At 44.9% G+C, this 22483-nt stretch overlaps 1 protein-coding gene across 1 annotated transcript in view; it reads left to right on the forward strand.

Annotated features, from left to right (window-relative positions):
- Positions 1–22483, forward strand: part of CHAT (choline O-acetyltransferase) — a 193304-nt gene that overhangs the window by 71702 nt on the left and 99119 nt on the right. The window contains exon 5 of the mRNA XM_082267579.1: positions 22337–22390. Within this exon, the coding sequence (XP_082123705.1) occupies positions 22337–22390 (54 nt within the window). The remainder of the gene's footprint in view (positions 1–22336; positions 22391–22483) is intronic.

Here is a 22483-nt window from a genome sequence, read left to right on the forward strand (position 1 = left end):
AATCAAACTTGTCCTGACATGGCCCTGCTGCACAGCCATTCATTAGGAAGCTCAGTGTGCTGCTGCTTCTGCTCCCCCAGCTCTTATGCAGCTGAGAACAGAGAGAATGCGATTACTTATAATAAAAAGTGAAAACAATTATTTATAATGTCTTTATATATATATATATATATATATATATATATATATACATATACAAAAATGTTTTGCCCTTTATTTCTATTTTAAATAGGATGGGTTGTTTTACAAGTTGATCATTTACAAGCACTTTAAAGCTGTACATCGTGTTATGAAACATTATAATTCCTATGGACAGTCTCAGCGACAGCATACACTGGCAGCACATATTTGGCTGTGGAATTGATTTTTTTCTGTTACAATTAGCTTGGCTTACATACAGCAGAAGCACCCCAACATGATTAATTTCAGTTTGGGAAAAAAGGATTGTTTACAGGGAGCCTTGTCAGCGACACATGCGTTTTTATTGATTGGAAAAAAAAAATCCTCTTTGACTGAAAGGTAGAAATTTGGCCAATAGTTCATTGTGGTTGTCCGTATTCTCGCTGGTCACAATCTGTCCTTCTTCTGGACGATTTTTATCAAGTTCTTATTAGGATTAAGAGACCTCAAATTATTCAATAATATAAAAGCAAGCCAGTTTTAATGAAGGAAAATTGGCTGAAATGCTCTAGAGAAAAAAGCGCAGTCAGGTATTTTACTACAATAATTACACTTATTATATTGGAGCCAACCATTATTTAGATGTGATGGCTGAATAATTTCCTTTTTTAACCACTTAAGCCCCGGAAGATTTTACCCCCTTCCTGACCAGGGCCTATTTTGCGATTCGGCACTGCGTGACTTTAACGGACAATTGCGCGGTCGTGCGACACTGTACCTAAATAAATTTGACGTCCTTTTTTTCCCACAAACAGAGCTTTCTTTTAGTGGTATTTGATCACCTGTGCGATTTTTTGATCATGAGCTATAAACAAAAAAAGAGCGTCAATTTTGCAATATGAAATTCCCCAAAAAAAATGTAAAAATCAAAATTTTTTAACATTTTAGGCCAATTTCTTTTATGCTACATATGTTTGGTAAAAGAAAATCGCAAAAAGCGTATTTTGATTGGTTTGCGCAAAAGTTATTGTGTTTACTAACTACGGGAAAGATTTTTGTCATTTTTATTGTTTTTTTTTAACGAGTAATGGCGGCGATCTGCGGGTTTTTTTTGCGGGATTGCGGGATTGCGACATTGCGGCGGACAGATCGGACCCTTGACTGACATTTTTGACACTTTTGGTGGGACCAGTGACATTACTACAGTAATCAGTGCTATACATATGCACTGTTACTGTAAAAATGACACTGGCAGTGAAGGGGTTAACTTTATTTGAGAGGGAGGGGTTAAGTGTGTCCCTAGGGGTGTGATTCTTACTGTGATTGGATATGGCTGTGTGTGTAACAGCACAGATCAACGGTCCTACATAACAGGACCGTATGATCTGTGCTGTTACACAGGGGAGACTGACAGGCAGCTTTGTTTACACTAATCGCCCGCCTTTCTCCTGCCATCGGGTCCGCCAGTCACTCGCGCGGGGGGGGGGGGTCTGTGAGCGAGCGGGAGCGCGCCTCCGGTGGGGCGCGCTTGCTCCCTAGACCTTCACAGGCTAGCGACGTAGACCTACGTCGCTTTGCCTGTGAGGGGCTGACTGCCGACGTAAATCGTCGTTAGGCAGTCCGCAAGTGGTTAAGGCTTTCTTCCAGTAACAGCAGCAATTCTGATGTTTTTCAAAAGAACAAGCTCTCCAGCAGAATTTACCAGTTGCAGAGATGAGACAAACCATTTAACACTAACAGGGCTGCTTAAAATGTTAAAAAGAAAAATAACTGTTTGCTGTAACTGCTTATAAATGATTAGCTGGAGTTTGGCTTCAATTTGTTAGTGTTTTTAAATATACTAGTACATTCAAGACTCCCCTCCCCCTAGTCTGGCAATGCTGCTGTCCAAAGGGGAAACCTGTGCTTGGTCATGCAGAATGTGGGCACTGTAATGAAGGAGGTGTGCTACTGGCCAGAATTCCAGGTGAAAACAGAGGGGATAAAAAGCCTAAGGAAAGAAAACTGATGAAGCCACCACATCTAATGATTGGTAAGCTGTAATGTACACTGCTCAAAAAATTTAAAGGAACACTTTTTAGTATAGCATCAAGTCAAATAAACTCCTGAGATATTGATCTGGTTAGTTAAGTAGCATAGTGGTTGTTAATCAGTTTCAGCTACTTCGGTGTTAACAAAATTAACAACAGATGCACTAGATGGGCAACAATGAGACGACCTCTAAAACAGGAATAGTTTTACAGGTTAAGGCTTAAGATTTTTTCCCCTACTCATCTTTTCTGACTGTTTTTCATTAGTTTTGCATTTGGCTAGGATCAGTGTCACTACTAGTAGCATGAGGCGATACCTAGATCCTATAGAGGTTGCACAGACAGTCCTCCAGGATGGCACATCAACACTTGCCATTGCCAGAAGGTTTGCTGTGTCTCCCAGCACAGTCTCAAGAGCATGGACGAGATTCCAGGAGACAGGCAGTTACTCTAGGAGAACTGGACAGAGCCATAGACCGTCCTTAACCGGTATCTGCTCCTTTGTGCAAGGAGGAACAGGATGAGCACTGCCCGGCACCATGGAGCTTGATTGGCATTTGCCATTGAACACCAGAATTGGCAAGTCCGCCACTGGCGCCCTGTACTTTTCACAGATGAGAGCAGGTTCACTCTGAGCACATGTGACAGATGTTAAAGGGTCTGTAGAGGCCATGGAGAATGTTATGCTGCCTGTAACATCGTTCAGCCTTACTGGCTTGGTGGTGGGTCAGTGATGGTGTGGGGAGGCATATCCATAGAGGGACATACAGACCTCTACAGGCTAGAAAATCGCAGCCTGACTGTCTGCTATTTGGTTACGGATTGAAATCCTGAGACCTATTGTCAGACCCTACACTGGTACAGTCGGGAAACAACAACAAAGTGGCTCTGAGGAAGGGGGCTCGTCCTCGAAACACGTCAACCTAGCCACAGCAGTTTCATGGGGTACACTACATGCCATCCAGCATTGCGCAGTACCTTGGCTACCTTGGAGATTCTATGTCGATTATGTTGATGTGTGTAATATTCACCCCTGTTTTGTGAGTATAATATATATTTTTTTACTATTTTAATAAATGTTTTTAGTGGTAATGCACTAGGTCTTTGTTGTTGTTTTCTAGTTGGTTTCAGATACCCTTGATCCTGAGGGGGCAGCAAGACCATAAGTCATACTCATCCAAGTCTGTTGGAAGTATTTCTCTTCCCTCCATCATATTTCACTTGAGGCAGGAGAATTGTTCTACACTGGTGCTGTGGGTCCTGGGTTCCTCTTAGTGCATGACAATGCCCAGCCTCATGTGGTAAGAGTATGCAGCCAAGGAATTGATACCATTAAATGGTCCCCACGCTTGCCTGACCTAAATCCAATAGAACACCTCTGGGACATTATGTTTTGTCCAACACCGCCAGGTTGCACCTCAGTCTGTTCAGGAGTAGGGATGATCGAACTTTTGAAAAGTTTGGTTCGACCAGAACACCCGAATTTCAGGAAAGTTCGGTTCGGATTCCAGAACCCCATTGAAATTAATGGGACCCGAACTTCTGGAATCAAAAAACCCCATTTTGAAGCCCTAAAACCCAATAAATGCCCCTAAAAAGTGCCTAGGGTTCTGGGTCATGCCCTAGGGACTATTAATTACACAAAAAAAAGTTCTTAAAAATTGTCGTTTTTGATAGAGAGCCAATTATTGAAAAAATTAAAAAAAAAAAAAAGGAGATTTCTTTGGATTTAGTGTCTGGTGGGTCTAAAAGGTGTACCTGTGAAGTTTCAGCTCTGTAGCATGTCCAGAACCAGAATTATAGCATACCAAACCTTCAAAAATGACTTTTTTGCTTAACCGCACCTTTCTTTTGCTCCTAATCAACGGCACAGCCAATGTGTATGATGGGGACATAATGCAGTGCACTGGGAACAAGATTAGAGTTTTTTTTGGAAAAAGGTGCTGTCTCTTTAAATGTGCATATACTTAACGGGTGTATTTCCACAATGGGGCTATTATTACCAAATGTTTTCAAGAAGTCCAAAGATGTATGTAGTTGCACTTTATTTAATGTAAAATGGTGTTTGGTGCACTTTAACTTGAATTCTCACAAGAAACAGACATATATGCACGGATACATTGAGGGTTAGGGTTAGGGGTAGGGGCCACAATGTAGTGCAGAGTGAACAAGATTAGAGATGTTTTGGATGAATACTGTTGTCTCTTGACTTTGAATAGAAGTAAAGGATGCTTAAAAATTGGGCCTTTGGTGGTGCCGACAATGCCTTGACACCATATCCCTATGAAAGTGCTGGTAATGAAGGCAATAATTGCCTTTGTAAGGAAAAAAATTACAATGATATGCATCTGTGTGACAGGTGCGCAAAAATTGTTGTTTGGGTGTTGGCGGAGCCATACCACTGTAAGCCCAAAGAGCTGGTGTTGAAGAAGGCGTAAAAATTATGAAGGTGTGCACATGTGAAACAGGTGCGCAAACATGGTAGTTTTGGTGTTGGCGGAGCCTCCCCACCATAACCCCAAAGAGCTGGCTTTGAAGGAGGCCCAAAAATTGTAAAGGTGTGCACCTGTGGAACAGGTTCGCAAACATGGTAGTTTTTGTTTAGCATAGCCTCCCCACCTTAACCCCAAAGAGCTGGTGTTGAAGGAGGCCCAAAAATTGTAAAGGTGTGCACCTGTGGAACTGGTTCGCCAACATGGTAGTTTTTGTTTAGCATAGCCTCCCCACCTTAACCCCAAAGAGCTGGTGTTGAAGGAGGCCCAAAAATTGTAAAGGTGTGCACCTGTGGAACTGGTTCGCCAACATGGTAGTTTTTGTTTAGCATAGCCTCCCCACCTTAACCCCAAAGAGCTGGTGTTGAAGGAGGCCCAAAAATTGTAAAGGTGTGCACCTGTGGAACAGGTTCGCAAACATGGTAGTTTTTGTTTAGCATAGCCTCCCCACCTTAACCCCAAAGAGCTGGTGATGAAGGAGGCCCAAAAATTGTAAAGGTGTGCACCTGTGGAACAGGTTCACAAACATGGTAGTTTTTGTTTAGCATAGCCTCCCCACCATAACCCCAAAGAGCTGGTGTTGAAGGAGGCCCAAAAATTGTAAAGGTGTGCACCTGTGGAACTGGTTCGCAAACATGGTAGTTTTTGTTTAGCATAGCCTCCCCACCTTAACCCCAAAGAGCTGGTGTTGAAGGAGGCCCAAAAATTTTAAAGGTGTGCACCTGTGGAACAGGTGCGCACACATGGTAGTTTTTGTTTTAGCATAGCCTCCCCACCTTAACCCCAAAGAGCTGGTGTTGAAGGAGGCCCAAAAATTGTAAAGGTGTGCACCTGTGGAACAGGTGCGCAAACATGGTAGTTTTTGTTTTAGCATAGCCTCCCCACCTTAACCCCAAAGACCTGGTGTTGAAGGAGGCCCAAAAATTGTAAAGGTGTGCACCTGTGGAACTGGTTCGCAAACATGGTAGTTTTTGTTTAGCATAGCCTCCCCACCTTAACCCCAAAGAGCTGGTGTTGAAGGAGGCCCAAAAATTGTAAAGGTGTGCACCTGTGGAACAGGTGCGCAAACATGGTAGTTTTTGTTTTAGCATAGCCTCCCCACCTTAACCCCAAAGACCTGGTGTTGAAGGAGGCCCAAAAATTGTAAAGGTGTGCACCTGTGGAACTGGTTCGCAAACATGGTAGTTTTTGTTTAGCATAGCCTCCCCACCTTAACCCCAAAGAGCTGGTGTTGAAGGAGGCCCAAAAATTGTAAAGGTGTGCACCTGTGGAACAGGTTCACAAACATGGTAGTTTTTGTTTAGCATAGCCTCCCCACCTTAACCCCAAAGAGCTGGTGTTGAAGGAGGCCCAAAAATTGTAAAGGTGTGCACCTGTGGAACAGGTTCACAAACATGGTAGTTTTTGTTTAGCATAGCCTCCCCACCTTAACCCCAAAGAGCTGGTGTTGAAGGAGGCCCAAAAATTGTAAAGGTGTGCACCTGTGGAACAGGTTCACAAACATGGTAGTTTTTGTTTAGCATAGCCTCCCCACCTTAACCCCAAAGAGCTGGTGTTGAAGGAGGCCCAAAAATTGTAAAGGTGTGCACCTGTGGAACAGGTTCGCAAACATGGTAGTTTTTGTTTAGCATAGCCTCCCCACCTTAACCCCAAAGAGCTGGTGATGAAGGAGGCCCAAAAATTGTAAAGGTGTGCACCTGTGGAACAGGTTCGCAAACATGGTAGTTTTTGTTTAGCATAGCCTCCCCACCTTAACCCCAAAGAGCTGGTGTTGAAGGAGGCCCAAAAATTGTAAAGGTGTGCACCTGTGGAACAGGTTCACAAACATGGTAGTTTTTGTTTAGCATAGCCTCCTTACCATAACCCCAAAGAGCTGGTGTTGAAGGAGGCCCAAAAATTGTAAAGGTGTGCACCTGTGGAACTGGTTCGCAAACATGGTAGTTTTTGTTTAGCATAGCCTCCCCACCTTAACCCCAAAGAGCTGGTGTTGAAGGAGGCCCAAAAATTGTAAAGGTGTGAACCTGTGGAACAGGTGCGCACACATGGTAGTTTTTGTTTTAGCATAGCCTCCCCACCTTAACCCCAAAGAGCTGGTGTTGAAGGAGGCCCAAAAATTGTAAAGGTGTGCACCTGTGGAACAGGTGCGCAAACATGGTAGTTTTTGTTTTAGCATAGCCTCCCCACCTTAACCCCAAAGAGCTGGTGTTGAAGGAGGCCCAAAAATTGTAAAGGTGTGCACCTGTGGAACAGGTGCGCACACATGGTAGTTTTTGTTTTAGCATAGCCTCCCCACCTTAACCCCAAAGAGCTGGTGTTGAAGGAGGCCCAAAAATTGTAAAGGTGTGCACCTGTGGAACAGGTGCGCAAACATGGTAGTTTTTGTTATAACCAAAATGAGGTTCTGTGAACGTAAAGAGAATGAGAGGAGGGTTTGAGGGTGGCACCATGGTCCAGGCTTAAACTGAGGCTCAGCTGCCACATCACAACGATAGCCTAGTCTACAAGGTCTGCATCAGGTGCATCAAAGCTTGACATCCACGACTGATTCATTTTAATGAATGTCAAACGGTCGACTGAGTCGGTGGAGAGTCTCGTTCGATGGTCTGTGACGAATCCTCCTGCTGCGCTGAATGCCCGTTCCGATAGGACACTGGAAGCAGGGCAGGCCAACAACTCCATGGCATACTGGGCCAGTTCTGGCCAGTGGTCTAATCTTAAGACCCAGTATGCCAGTGGATCGGCATTGTCACATGAAAAGCCCTCTGTGTCACTTTGTGCCCTCACGTAATCGTCCACCATGTGATGCAGACGCTGTCGATGCGATGTGGCAGCTGAGAGGCCTGGGCGGTGAGGACTAAAAAAAGACCGAAAGGCATCCGTCAACCGCACGCCTTCTCCAACGCTCCTCTCGTGACCACCAGTAGAATCCATTGTAGGTTGTCCCCGCCCCTGCACCCTACGGGAGTCGGGGAACGTGTTCACCAGAATCCTCTTGAGACTGTCCTCAAGGGATTTGATCCTGTGGACTCTCTGGGTGGATGGGAAAAGCTCCGAGACTTTAGACTTGTACCGGGGGTCAAGTAGGGTGGCCAACCAATAGTGGTTAGTCTCTTTAATGGCCTTGATTCTGGGGTCCTTTCGCAGGCTCTGAAGCATGATGTTTCCAATGCGTCGCAAATTAGCGAAGGCCTGAGAAGCTGACTCCTCGGGGTCACTCAAAACGACATTATCTTGAACGGGCTCCTCCTCCTCCCAGCCACGCACTACTCCAAAGTGTCCCGATGGAGTCAAACTAGGCCTTGCAGATTGCCGCATGTCTTCCTCCTCCTCCTCCTCAAACCCTGCAAAAGTTCCCGCAGAATCGTCCTCCTCCTCCTCCTCTTCCACCCCTGGATCCTGCTCGGGCCTCTGGGAGCTAGGCATAATGGGGTCAGGATTCTCAGGATAAAGGGGGCCTTGAGAGGCAAGGAAGTCCTCCTCTTCCTCCTGCTGCTCTGCCTCCAGTGCCCTGTCCATAATGCCACGCAGAGTGTGCTCCAACAAAAACAGTACCGGTAGGGTGTCACTGATGCATGCGCTGTCCCGGCTGACCATCCTTGTGGCCTCCTCAAATGGCGAGAGGACAGCGCATGCATCCTTAATCAAAAGCCACTGCCGTGGTGAAAAGAAGCCCAGGTGCGCAGAGCCAGTGCTGGTGCCGTACTCACATAGGTATTCATTGAGGGCCCTCTGCTGCGTGTACAGGCGCTGCAACATAGCCAAGGTGGAGTTCCAGTGGGTGGGCATGTCACAGATGAGGCGGTGTACCGGCAGGTGAAACTCGCGCTGCACTTCGGCCTAACGTGCAGTGGCACTGTACGACCGCCTGAAGTGACTGCACACCCTTCTTGCCATCCTTAGCACATCCTGCATTCCTGGGTACGAGTTCAAAAAACGCTGTACCACGAGATTCAGGACATGCGCTAGGCATGGCACATGGGTTAACTTTCCCTGACGAAGGGCGGCCAGGAGGTTTGACCCATTATAAGTAACCACCATCCCTGGCTGCAGCTGGCGTGGTGTCAACCACCTCTGGGCCTGTGCCTGCAGAGCCCCAAGAATCTGAGGGGCAGTGTGCTGCCTGTCCCCTAGACACACAAGCTGCAGCACTGCGTGACACCTTTTGGCCTGAGACATAGAATAGCCCTTTGAACGTTTACGTGGTACCTCATATTCAAAGGACCATTCTGCAGAGGAGGGCATGGAGGAGGTAGAGGAGGAGGAGCAGGAGGGGGTAGAAGTGATCGATCTACCCGGATCAGCGACACCACCAGCTGTTTGCAGACGTGGGGGGCAACACTGGCTGCAGTACCGAGCCCTGGCTACAATCCCTTCCGCTGGCAAGCAGTGTCACCCAGTGAGCAGTGACAGAAATGTACCGTCCCTGCCCATGTTTGCTTGACCAAGTGTCAGCCATCAAGTGTATCTTACGGCTGACTGACTTGGCCAGGGACGAAACTACATTGCCTTCCACATGTTGGTATAGGGATGGCAGGGCCTTACGGGCAAAGTAATGCCGACTTGGCACCTGCCACTGTGGAACTGCACATTTTGCGAAGTCATGGAAGGGAGCAGACTCTACCAGGTTAAATGGTAATAGTTGCAGAGCCAGTAGTTTAGCCAAACTACTGTTTAGACGCTGGGCATGTGGGTGGCGGGGAGTATACATTTTTTTTCGTTCCAGCATGTGTGGAATCAAAATTTGGCGTCTAGATGTTACAGCTGGTGGTGTGCTGGAGGTAGATGCGACACTGCCTGCTATATCATCATCCCTGTCAGTGGAGGCTGCCAACAGGTGACGAGTGACTATAGCAGGGCCAGGAACAGACTGATGTGCAGGTGGAGCAGGTGGAGCAGGTGGAGCATGAGGAGGAGCGCGAGGAGGACTAGGAGGCCGACTGACCGATCTTTGGCCCTTTTGTGGGTTCTTTAAATGCTCCTGCCAAGGGGCCGAGTGGTGGGTTGTCAAATGCCTGTTTAGGCAGCTTGTACCCAGGTGGTTGACATTTCTGCCACGTTTTATACCCTTCTTACAAATCTTGCAGATCGCAACTGTTTTGTCTGCATGGGATGTCTCAAAAAAGTCCCAGCAAGATTAGGTGTGTATAGTGGCCCGGGAGACAACAGGTGCGGCCTTAGATGGAGCGGGCCGTCTGCTCTCCCCTCTTGCTTGCTCTGCCTCCTCCTCAACCTCAGACCCAACATCTGGCTCCATCAAAGACTGAGCATCAGGCCTGGCCTGGGAGACAACAGGTGCGGCCTTAGATAGAGCGGGCCGTCTGCTCTCCCCTCTTGTTTGCTCTGCCTCCTCCTCAACCTCAGACCCAACATCAGACTCCATAAAGGACTGAGCATCAGGCCTGGCCCGGGAGACAACAGGTGCGGCCTTAGATGGAGTGGGCCATCTGCTCTCCCCTCTTGCTTGCTCTGCCTCCTCCTCAAACTCAGACCCAACATCAGACTCCATAAAGGACTGAGCATCAGGCTGGAGTAAATGGCCGACACTGTGGTCAAACAGCTCAGCTGACTCCTCTGTCATGTCTGAAGTTGGGTCTAAGGGAGGGCGTGAGGTGGACATGGACTCATCTGTATTTGTTCTGACAACTGCAGAAGACTGACCACTTTTCTCTGCCTGGGTCACTGTAGTTGCAGATGATGCCGATGATGAGGGTTTGGTCATATAGTCCACCACCTCCTGTACATACTGTGGACCTATAGCTTGGCCACTGCCGGAGAACAATCCAAATGGTGGCCTGGCTGAGGACTGACCACCACGTCCACCCCTACCTCTAGACACCCTAGAAGCTGTGCCCCTTTCTGCAGCAGGGCCACGTATGCCTTTTCTTGGTCTACCAGGCATATTTGTCACTGATGCGTTGGCAACTGTGTGCGGTGAAAAACGCACACTGCTATGCGACCCACAGTTGTCGCTGGATACAGCACAGCAGATGTGTCACGCACAGTAGCAAAGCCTTTTGCACAGTGGACCTAACGCTTTGAACAACAGGCGTTAAGTTGTCACTGATGCGTTGGCAACTGTGTACGGTGAAAAACGCACACTACTATGCGACCCACAGTTGTCGCTGGATACAGCACAGCAGATGCGTGTCACGCACAGTTGCAAAGGCTTTTGCACAGTGGACCTAACGCTTTGAACAACAGGTGTTAAGTTGTCACTGGTGCGTTGCCAACTGTGTGCGGTGAAAAACGCACACTGCTATGCGACCCACAGTTGTCGCTGGATACAGCACAGCAGATGTGTCACGCACAGTAGCAAAGCCTTTTGCACAGTGGACCTAACGCTTTGAACAACAGGCGTTAGGTTGTCACTGATGCGTTGGCAACTGTGTGCGGTGAAAAACGCACACTGCTATGCGACCCACAGTTGTCGCTGGAAACAGCACAGCAGATGCGTGTCACACACAGTTGCAAAGGCTTTTGTACAGTGCACCTAACGCTTTGAACAACAGGCGTTAAGTTGTCACTGTATTTTGCTGCCTAGCAAGCACGTATACCTGCTGTGATACAGCAGCACTGTGCAACGTGCTCACTAAACAGAACCCTCACACTTTCACTTTCCCTACAGAAACTCAATTATTAAATCTAACTAATGTAGTACAAAGTTCCCTAACTACACTAGATATCCCTTTCCACTAAATAGAAAGCTCCATACAGCAGAAGACTGACACTGTCCCTTAAGTTTTTTTTTTTTTTTGTAACTCTAAGAACCAGCACAATCGCTGTATCTATCTACACTGGCTGTAAGCTAAATACAATTCTGCTATATGGAGCTTTAGAACCACTCGATATGTAGGAAATGTAGTGTAGCAAAGCAGGAGTCAGAGAACTGCTTCAACTCTCTTCAACAGGATCTGGATCACTGTGCTAGGGGTTAGGCGGGGCCATCTTATATAGTGTGGGGCGTATTCACTCCTGATTGGCCTCTGGTCCCCGTAGTCACTCCAATCACATTCCTAGGAGACTCCTGCCCCCTCATTGGCTTTTGCAGACGTTTCTGGGCCAATCACAGGCTTTTAAAGCCCAGTTCCTGTCCCAGTGCATTTTGGGCGGTTCTGGTGGCCGAATACCGAACTTTTACCGCAAAAAGTTCGGTATTCGGCCGAATATCGAACATCCAATGTTCGGGTCGAACCGATGGTCGACCCGAACCGTTCGATCATCCTTATTCAGGAGCTCAGTAAAGCCCTGGTCCAGATCTGGGAAGAAATACCCCAGGACACCATTCGTCGTCTCATTAGGAGCATGCCCCAACGTTATCAGGCATGCATAAAAGCACGTGGGGGCCATACAAACAACTACCAGTACCATTTTGAGTTGCTGCAATGAAATTTCAGCAAAATGGACTGGCCTGCTGCATCATTTTTTCATTTTGATTTTCAGGGTGTTTTTGAATTCAGCCCTCTGTAGGGTGATCATTTTCATGTCCATCAAATGATGTGGCATCCTTTCGTTCCTAACACATTACTCAGTCCATATCAATATAGATATCCAGTATGATATTTTTCCCAATTGAGATCTGATGTGTCTTCAAAGTGTTCCTTTAATTTTGGTGAGCCAATCACACAAGCAGGAAATTATGTTTCCGAGGGGCGTTCCGTACACATTCTGTATACAGAACACCTCCAGATAGCCATATTGAATTGCATTTCTCAGAAAATTACAGAGCAATAGATTGAAAAGGAAAGGTCATTTTTAACAACATTCAATTACAACATGACTCGCAATTGTACAGTATATACTATATTATTAATAATATTTATTTATTTAATTTTTTTGCTATTTTTTTTCCCCCACTAAAGTGAAGGTAAGACTTACAAAAAAAAATGAGACTAGCCTTAAATAGGCCTTATCCCTAATTATATATATATATATATATATATATATATATATATATATATATATATATATATATACATATACATACAGTGTATATATATATATATATATATATATATATATATATATATATATAAAGGGCATACTTCCATTTTGCCATACAGGGAGCAGAAACAAGCGCACACTTAACATTGTGAATCTGTGTCTGGCAAATGCAGGAAACAATACAGCACTCGGGATTCTGGACTTTACAGCTGGCTGCAGTTACTTCTCCCATGCAATCTCCACCCCAATTCTTCCACTCCCATTTACAGTACAAGGACTAAACCTATTCACAGCAGAGACACCAAACCCCACCATTGCTTCATGACAGACCCGTCTTCTCTACACACTGCCTCATGTCAGACCCTCCACATTGTTTTCCTTCACATAGTGCTCACTGTCATATTCTCTTCTCTGATCTCTTCTAAATAATGCCCTGACGGGGAAACGTTTTTGGTTTCAAAAATGTTGACCAGTGAAAGAAAATGGAAAAATTATAAAATATAATTTAATATCAAGAAGAGCAAATAAAACATATTTAAGAAGAGCAAATAAAACAAAGCAGGCTGTATGCAATATGCTTGCTCTGGGGATAGGAACATGGCATAAAATACAACTAAAGGCAAAAGTTTATTTTTTCTAGTTTTGGATAGAGTGGAGAAGTATTAGAACACTTGTCAGTTTGTATTGCTGTCTGTGTCCCCGTTGAGGAGATGTGCCCTCTATTTGTTTACCATTATCATTGAAAGTAAAAGAAAATCCCATATTTTGGGTTGTCTCCAGAAAAGTAATAGAGGGGAAGTCTTCCAATGGAAACCTTTATTTGCAGGGATTTCCTCTCACTTCCTGTTTGGCTATGGGACAGGAAGTGAAGGGAAATCTCTGCAATTGGACACAGATGGCAAAAAAAAAATGTTTTTTGACAGGGTTTATAACTCTCCCTTACTCTATATATTTCTGCTTTAACTGAATAAGGACAAATAGTGTTAGGAAAGCCATCTCATGTCATTTCCATATCGTTATCATGCTCTGCTTGTTTGGTCAGTTCTTTCTGTATGAAATCCTCTTCCCCAGGGCATGTGGAGTTTCTCATGCAAAGATATATTACAGAGGGGGTTATAAAGGTCAGTTATATTTGGGAGAACTAGTTATATTGTAGAGAGTAGAGGAACTAGCAATATTGCAAAGTGTTGTGGAATATAAATAAAACAAAATGTCTGACCCCCTGCACCCCTTTCCTGCACGTAGTGCCTGACATCAGACCCTCTGCACCCCTTTCCTGCACATACTGCCTCATATCAGACCCTCTGCACCCCTCTCCTGCACATACTGCCTCATATCAGACCCTCTGCACCCCTCTCCTGCACATACTGCCTCATATCAGACCCTCTGCACCCCTCTTCTGCACATACTGCCTCATATCAGACCCTCTGCACCCCTCTCCTGCACATACTGCCTCATATCAGACCCTCTGCACCCCTCTCCTGCACATACTGCCTCATATCAGACCCTCTGCACCCCTCTCCTGCACATACTGCCTCATATCAGACCCTCTGCACCCCTCTCCTGCACATACTGCCTCATATCAGACCCTCTGCACCCCTCTCCTGCACATACTGCCTCATATCAGACTCTCTGTACACTCTCCTGCACATACTGCCTCATATCAGACCCTCTGCACCCCCTCCCCTGCATATACTGCCTCATATCAGACCCTCTGCACCCCTCCCCTGCATATACTGCCTCATATCAGACCCTCTGCACTCTTTTCCTGCATGTCCTGCCTCATATCAGACCTTCTGCACTCTTTTCCTGCATGTCCTGCCTCATGTCAGACCCTCTGTACTCTTTTCCTGCATGTCCTGCCTCATGTCAGACCCTCTGCACCCTTTTCCTGCATTTACTGCCTCATGTCAGACCCTCTGCACCATTTTCCTGCAAGTACTGAATCATGTCTGACCCTCTGCACCCCTCTTCTGCATGTAGTGCCTCATGTAAGACCCTCTGCACCCCTCTTCTGCATGTAGTGCCTCATGTAAGACCCTCTGCTGCACGTACTGCCTCATGTCAGACCCTCTGCACCCTTTTTCTGCATTTACTGCCTCATGTAAGACCCTCTGCACCCCTCTTCTGCATGTAGTGCCTCATGTAAGACCCTCTGCTGCACGTACTGCCTCATGTCAGACCCTCTGCACCCTTTTTCTGCATTTACTGCCTCATGTCAGACCCTCTGCATCCCTCTCCTGCATGTACTGCCTCATTTCAGACCCTCTGCACCCCTCTCCTTCACATACTGCCTTATGGCAGGCACTCTGCACCTTTTTCCTGCATGTACTGCCTTATGTCAGACCCTCTTCCCCCCTCTCCTGCACGTACTGCCTCATGTCAGACCCTCTGTACCCCTCTCCTGCACTTACTGCCTCATGTCAGACCCCCTGCACTGCTTTCCTCCACATACTGCCCATATCAGATCCCGTGCAATCCTCTCCTGTGCACACTGCCCCCCATCATACCATTCACACTTCTATTCCCTTTACATACAGCCTGTTATAAAGCCCTCACTAAAGCACAGTTCCAGCCTGTAAAAAATAAATAAATAAATAAAAGTCAGCAGCTACAAATACTGTAGCTAATACCTTTTAATAAAAGGACACTTACCTGTCCACGGATTACACAATGTCGGCACCCCAGACCCATTCATACATCTGCTTCAGGTGCAGGCACCAGCATTTCCTACTGCACATGCGCAAGTCACGCTGCACTTTCTAAATGGTCCTGTCATCTTCTGAGACACACACACAGGTCCCAGAAGGCAGCGGGGGAAGGAGAAGGGCCGGACATGACGTCCGACGATCCTACCGGAAAGTGGGAGTGGGTACCTGTCAAAACCAGGTACCCTCTCCCTCCTACCCCCAAAAAAGTGCAAAATGTGGCAGTGGAGGAGGGGAAAGTTGAAAAAAGTGTACTTTCCCCTTTTGGGTGGAGTTCTGCTTTATTCTTCTCCAGCATATACTGCCCCTGTCATATCATTTGTATTCTACGATTGGTTGTCTACTTTGACAGCTTCCTGGCAGGATAGCTCAGACAGGTTTGCATTTGTATCTATAGTATCTATGAGCCTGAGCTCATCCCTGAACCTGCAGCTCCTGTTTTTCACTGTAGTACTTTTGTTAAATAGTTTAGCATGATTGGCACTTTTGTTAAATAGCTTAGTTTGATTGGCAGGAATACTGTCTCTCAGCTCATTAGCAATTACACAGGCCCACTTACTTGGCAAATAATGTTCCAGGTGCATTCTCCTTAGGAAGTAATGCTTTAAGTGCCGGTTGCTTAGGTTGCAATTTTTGTAGATTTTATTGCACTAGCGCATGCAGAAATAGCAAAGATGGCGGGACCACAGGATTCCTGTAAGTTTTGACTTAAAACACAAGCCTTAGTCTTCTGCATGAGATAATATACTCCATGCCTCGAGAACACTAAGAGCCCATCCACTCCGCATGCCTTGCCCAATGCACTCCCAGCATATAGACAAGACAATGTCCTATCATTCCAACTCCCACCACTGTGCTGCAAAAAAAGTAAGGCCTGTTTCATATAGGCTTCAGGGGATATACGAGCACTGTGAACAGAAATTTTTGACAATGCATTAGCAGAGCTTTCAGAAAGCTTTGTTGAAGCTTTTAAAGTACAAGTCATCACCAGCTTGGAAATGTTGAACACTGATCCTAATGGCAGTGTTGATTGCCACATTCAAAAAGCTGCTGGCAGGCTTCAAAACTTCTTGAAGCTTGTTGAAAGCCTGCTGAAGCCTGTCTGCATCTTAACGCAGTGCTTCGCGTTCCGACTGACTACACAGCATCACAACTTGCAGCGGTGCATACGGAAACATTACATGCCATTTGAGTAAAGTTTAAAAAGTTAAATGGTTCAATGTGTTCTAATAAAATGTTGTACCTTCACAGCTCACACCATGTGAATGGACCCCAGCATACACACAGCTAAGCTGACCAAAGCTCTCTACAAGGTCACAGAAAGCAAAAACTAAATTTGGAAAAATACTACATTCCTACATTCTACTCCTGCTCAGGGACCTCAGTTCCTACAGTTCTTTCTAAAAAAAAAAAAATGACTACGCTCTCAGCTGGCAGCCAGGTATTCTGCATACACACACGGAGGATGTGGTCTCAAGGGGAAAAAGTGTGATGCAAAGTAAAAACTATAAAATCATATAAAATGTAAAATTGTAGAAATGTGTTTAAAGAATAATAACAACCAGTATCATCAGCTACTCAAGTGACATAACCCATCTGCTACACACCCTATTTCTATCTATCTCTCTATCCACAGTTCTAAAGCACATAAGACAGTGAAGATTTGATTAAAGAATACAAAGAGAAAAAAAAAATAGTGATGCTAAGCGTGATTTCTCCATAAGGCAGAAGAGGTCCATCAGCTTTAGACACTAGCAAAAAACTGAGGACTCACAGAGTGGGGTAGTGTTGGGTTGGGTTGGGTTTTTGTTTCATTCAATTTTTTTTTTATGGTTATGAGATTATTCGTTATGATTGGCATTCCTTACTTGGGGTCATTCGTAACTTCGGATGCATTCGTATTTGGACTCGGACTATTCGTTCATTTGGACATTGATTGTATTTGCAACCTTCGTTAGTTCAGGTTTTTCTGTTTTATACACTTTTTCGGGCATTCTTTACTTCAGATTTTTCCGTTGATACGGAAACATTAGTTATTATTAGTTGAAATTTTATTTTAGTAGGCCTCCGCTACCTACTAGCACATGTATTTAAAGAATAAAACTGACAATTAACAATTAATAATTGTATTAGACTTGCAAACAGTGTACAGTGCCTTGCGAAAGTATTCGGCCCCCTTGAACTTTGCGACCTTTTGCCACATTTCAGGCTTCAAACATAAAGATATAAAACTGTAATTTTTTGTGAAGAATCAACAACAAGTGGGACACAATCATGAAGTAGAACGAAATTTATTGGATATTTCAAACTTTGTTAACAAATAAAAAACTGAAAAATTGGGCGTGCAAAATTATTCAGCCCCTTTATTTTCAGTGCAGCAAACTCTCTCCTGAAGTTCAGTGAGGATCTCTGAATGATCCAATGTTGACCTAAATGACTAATGATGATAAATAGAATCCACCTGTGTGTAATCAAGTCTCCGTATAAATGCACCTGCACTGTGATAGTCTCAGAGGTCCGTTTAAAGCGCAGAGAGCATCATGAAGAACAAGGAACACACCAGGCAGGTCCGAGATACTGTTGTGGAGAAGTTCAAAGCCGGATTTGGATACAAAAAGATTTCCCAAGCTTTAAACATCCCAAGAAGCACTGTGCAAGTGATAATATTGAAATGGAAGGAGTATCAGACCACTGCAAATCTACGAAGACCTGGCCGTCCCTCTAAACTTTCAGCTCATACAAGGAGAAGACTGATCAGAGATGCAGCCAAGAGGCCCATGATCACTCTGGATGAACTGCAGAGATCTACAGCTGAGGTGGGAGACTCTGTCCATAGGACAACAATCAGTCGTATACTGCACAGATCTGGCCTTTATGGAAGAGTGGCAAGAAGAAAACCATTTCTTAAAGATATCCAGAAAAAGTGTAATTTAAAGTTTGCCACAAGCCACCTGGGAGACACACCAAACATGTGGAAGAAGGTGCTCTGGTCAGATGAAACCAAAATCAAACTTTTTGGCAACAATGCAAAACGTTATGTTTGGCGTAAAAGCAACACAGCTCATCACCCTGAACACACCACCCCCACTGTCAAACATGGTGGTGGCAGCATCATGGTTTGGGCCTGCTTTTCTTCAGCAGGGACAGGGAAGATGGTTAAAATTGATGGGAAGATGGATGGAGCCAAATACAGGACCATTCTGGAAGAAAACCGGATGGAGTCTGCAAAAGACCTGAGACTGGGACGGAGATTTGTCTTCCAACAAGACAATGATCCAAAACATAAAGCAAAATCTACAATGGAATGGTTCACAAATAAACATATCCAGGTGTTAGAATGGCCAAGTCAAAGTCCAGACCTGAATCCAATCGAGAATCTGTGGAAAGAACTGAAAACTGCTGTTCACAAACGCTCTCCATCCAACCTCACTGAGCTCGAGCTGTTTTGCAAGGAGGAATGGGCAAAAATTTCAGTCTCTCGATGTGCAAAACTGATAGAGACATACCCCAAGCGACTTACAGCTGTAATCGCAGCAAAAGGTGGCGCTACAAAGTATTAACTTAAGGGGGCTGAATAATTTTGCACGCCCAATTTTTCAGTTTTTTATTTGTTAAAAAAGTTTGAAATATCCAATAAATTTTGTTCCACTTCATGATTGTGTCCCACTTGTTGATTCTTCACAAAAAATTACAGTTTTATATCTTTATGTTTGAAGCCTGAAATGTGGCAAAAGGTTGCAAAGTTTAAGGGGGCCGAATACTTTCGCAAGGCACTGTATAATAATAAATTAGAATGACATAATTCATTTCACACAATTATATTCCCTTTACTGCAGTGCAGCCAATCTGGTAACATGACCAGCATGCACCACTCCCTTCAATAGCCCCACCCGTGTAACTATTCTTTGTGGGAGTTTAGGAGCAGAGAAGAGAGGATTTTAACTATTTTTAGTACTAATAAATGATTTAACTTTTTTTTTCTTAAAAAATAAATAAATAAATTGTATCAGGAAAAGAAAGGGATAGAGAAGGAGTATTACTGCCCAGTCCTTAGAATTGGCTGGCCTTAACATGAAAACAAAGATTTACCAATATCATTAACTAGTTAATAGAAGGAAAAACAACAACAATGTGTAACAACAAAAAATTCTGCAGTGCAGACAGACAGCAAAATAATAAAACCCACACTGTCTCACTAAAGGAAACTGCAGGAAAAAAATATCTTTTTTTTTAAGTGTAAAAAATAAAATCTGCAGTGCAGACTGCTGCAGACACGCAGCAAGATAATAAAACCCACACTGTGTCACAAAAGGAAAAAAAATAGAACTGCAGAAAATCCTATTTTACTACTAAGAAGGAATAATAGTAAGCTTATTTAGAAATTAATAATTTCTCTCACACTCAGTGGCGTCGGGAGGGGGGAGCTGACCGGGGCAATAGCCACGAGTGGGCCCCCAAAAAGCCCCGGGTCTCCTATTGCTTATTTAAAATTATTAGCCTTGAGTCCCAAGGACTGGAGTATTCCGGGAACCTTGGGGCTACATATCTCAGCAGTGTAACATTTATAAGGCACATCCATTGATTGGTGGGGGATCCGGGGCAGCCGCAATGAGAGTGATTGGAGCTATCATGTTGAAGCACTGATGTCGGTGGTGGGCGTGCTGGTATGCAGGGCTCCGCCCCTTTGTTCTGTGCAAAAACAAACAGCTGCTGGCCGAGGAGGAAGATGGCAGGAGGCGGGACCAATTTTATCTCTATGTGCATCCACAGCAGTGTATAATTTAGGTTTATTATACGCCGCTGTCGGTGCACATACAGTAGTTACAATTGGTCCCGCCCCCTGCCACTTGCCCTGGACAAAGGCCCCGCTCACCCCTGACATCAGTACTTCAACTTGACAGCTCCAATCACTCTCATTGCTGCTGCCCCTGCTTGCCCACCAATCATTGGCTGTGCTGTATAAATGTTACACTGCTGCATGTCCTGCTGTAGGCTGCACTTATTTATGTTCCATCTGATGCCACCATTCTTCCCCCAGCTCCCGTGTGCTGCTAATCAAGATTTTAAGATAAGTGTTTTATGTTAGTTAATTGATGTCTTTGCAGTCTAACTTATTCCTGAACCTTGCACTCTGTACAACGCATTCCTGAACCTTGTAGACTGTGCAACGCACTCCGGAACCTTGCACCCTGTACGAAACACACTCCAGAACATTGCACCCTGTACGAAACGCACTTCAGAACATTGCACCCTGTACGAAATGCACTTCAGAACCTTGCACCCTGTATGAAACGCACTCCAGAACCTTGCTCCTGTACGAAACGCACTCCTGAACCTTGCACTGTGTACGAAACGCACTCCAGAACCTTGTATCCTGTACAAAATGCACCCCTGAACCTTGCACTCTGTACAACACACTCCTGAACCTTGCACTCTGTATAACACACTCCTGAAACTTGCATCCTGTATGAAACGCACTCCAGAACCTTGCACCCTGTACAAAACACACTCCTGAACCTTGCACTCTGTACAACGCACTCCTGCACCCTGTACAATGCATTCCTGAACCTTGCACCCTGTACAACGAATTCCTGAACCTTGCACTCTGTACAACGCACTCCTGAACCTTGCACTCTGTATGTAACGCATTACTGAACCTCACACTCTGTACAACGCACTCCTGAACCTTGCACTCTGTATGTAACTCATTACTGAACCTTGCAGCCTGTGCAAAGCATTCCTGAACCCTGCACTCTGTACAAAGCATTCCTGAACTTTGCACTCTGTACACACAAATGCACAAATCCTTCCACACTTAGCGTATCACACTCTTTCACAGTTTGTGCAAAACCATTTGTAATGGAAGCATTTCTTTTTCTTTTTCTTTTTTTTTAATGATTGTACTGGGGTTTCTGTCCTTGAGACTCCAGCTTGTGGGACAGCAATCAAAGATCTTTTATAAGTATAAGGAAGTGTGGCTGTGTAATGCAAAAGGGGTCCAGAGGTGTGTGGGGGGGGAATGTGTAATGCAAAGGGGTCCAGAGATGTGGGGAGCTATTTAATGCAAAAGAGGGCCAGAGGTGTGGGGGGGCTCTGTGTAATGTAAAGAGGTCCAGAGGTGTGGAGGGGCCCTGTGTAATGTAAAGGGGTCCAGAGGTGTAAAGAGGTCCTGAGGTGTGGGGGAGTATTTAATGCAAAAGGGGTCCAGAGCTGTGGGGGGTGCTGTGTAATGTAAAGGGGTCCAGAGGTGTGGCGGGGCCCTGTGTAATGTAAAGGGGTCCAGAGGTGTGGGGGGCTGTGTAATGTACAGGGGTCCAGAGGTGTCACCCCAAAATGCTCTAACTGGTGTTACACTCACCTTTAATCCAGCACAGGGCAAAGCTCCCTGGCGCTGATCTTCACGCCCCCTTCTGATGTCGGAAGGGGTCGTTGTGGGATATAATTTACCTTCACCCTTTTTCCTGCCTAGCAACACCCCTGCTCTCACTCTACAACTCAAGACCACTGGCACTGCAGTGCAGACTGCTGCAGACAGAAGGGAAAATGGATAAGCTCATTCATCAGAGATAACACATGACATCATTAACACTGCCCATCTGGAAATCAAATGAATCTGAATAAATCCAAAAGAAATACGAATGCATTTATTATATCTTTATATTCAGCGATAACAAATAATCGGAAAGAACGAAAATACAAAAAAACGAATTATTTCAATGTAATCAATTTGTTAAACCCGTAGGTTGAATTGTTTTTCGTTCTTTCATATTTATGTTCTTTCTGACAATTTGTTTTTGTACGCATTCGTCAAAGAGTATTTCGTTCATTCGGATGCTCCCGGAAAAAAGAATATGCCGAATTTCTTCTGAAAACAAATTTGTAATAAAACAAATTGCACGTCTAGTGTCCAATCACCTGAAGGTACCAACCTATAATCCAGGGTCTAGGAATACTTAGCTTGTGTCCTGTAATAAGGACCTCACTGTGTAATGTGGAAGTAATCTTTATGTATTCAAACGCATTGCTCTCTTTCTTTTAATTGCAGGTTTACAGCAAATCTCATCTCCGGAGTGCTCGATTACAAAACTTTATTGGATCTGTAAGTTGTTGTTCTTCAAATAAATTTTAACTTGGATAACAGCCTCAACTATTTTTCAGAAATTAAAGATTGCATTATTTATGGGGAATATGT

Source organism: Pelophylax lessonae (assembly GCF_965119305.1).
Source record: "Pelophylax lessonae genome assembly, chromosome: 9".
In the NCBI taxonomy this organism is placed as follows: domain Eukaryota; kingdom Metazoa; phylum Chordata; class Amphibia; order Anura; family Ranidae; genus Pelophylax; species Pelophylax lessonae.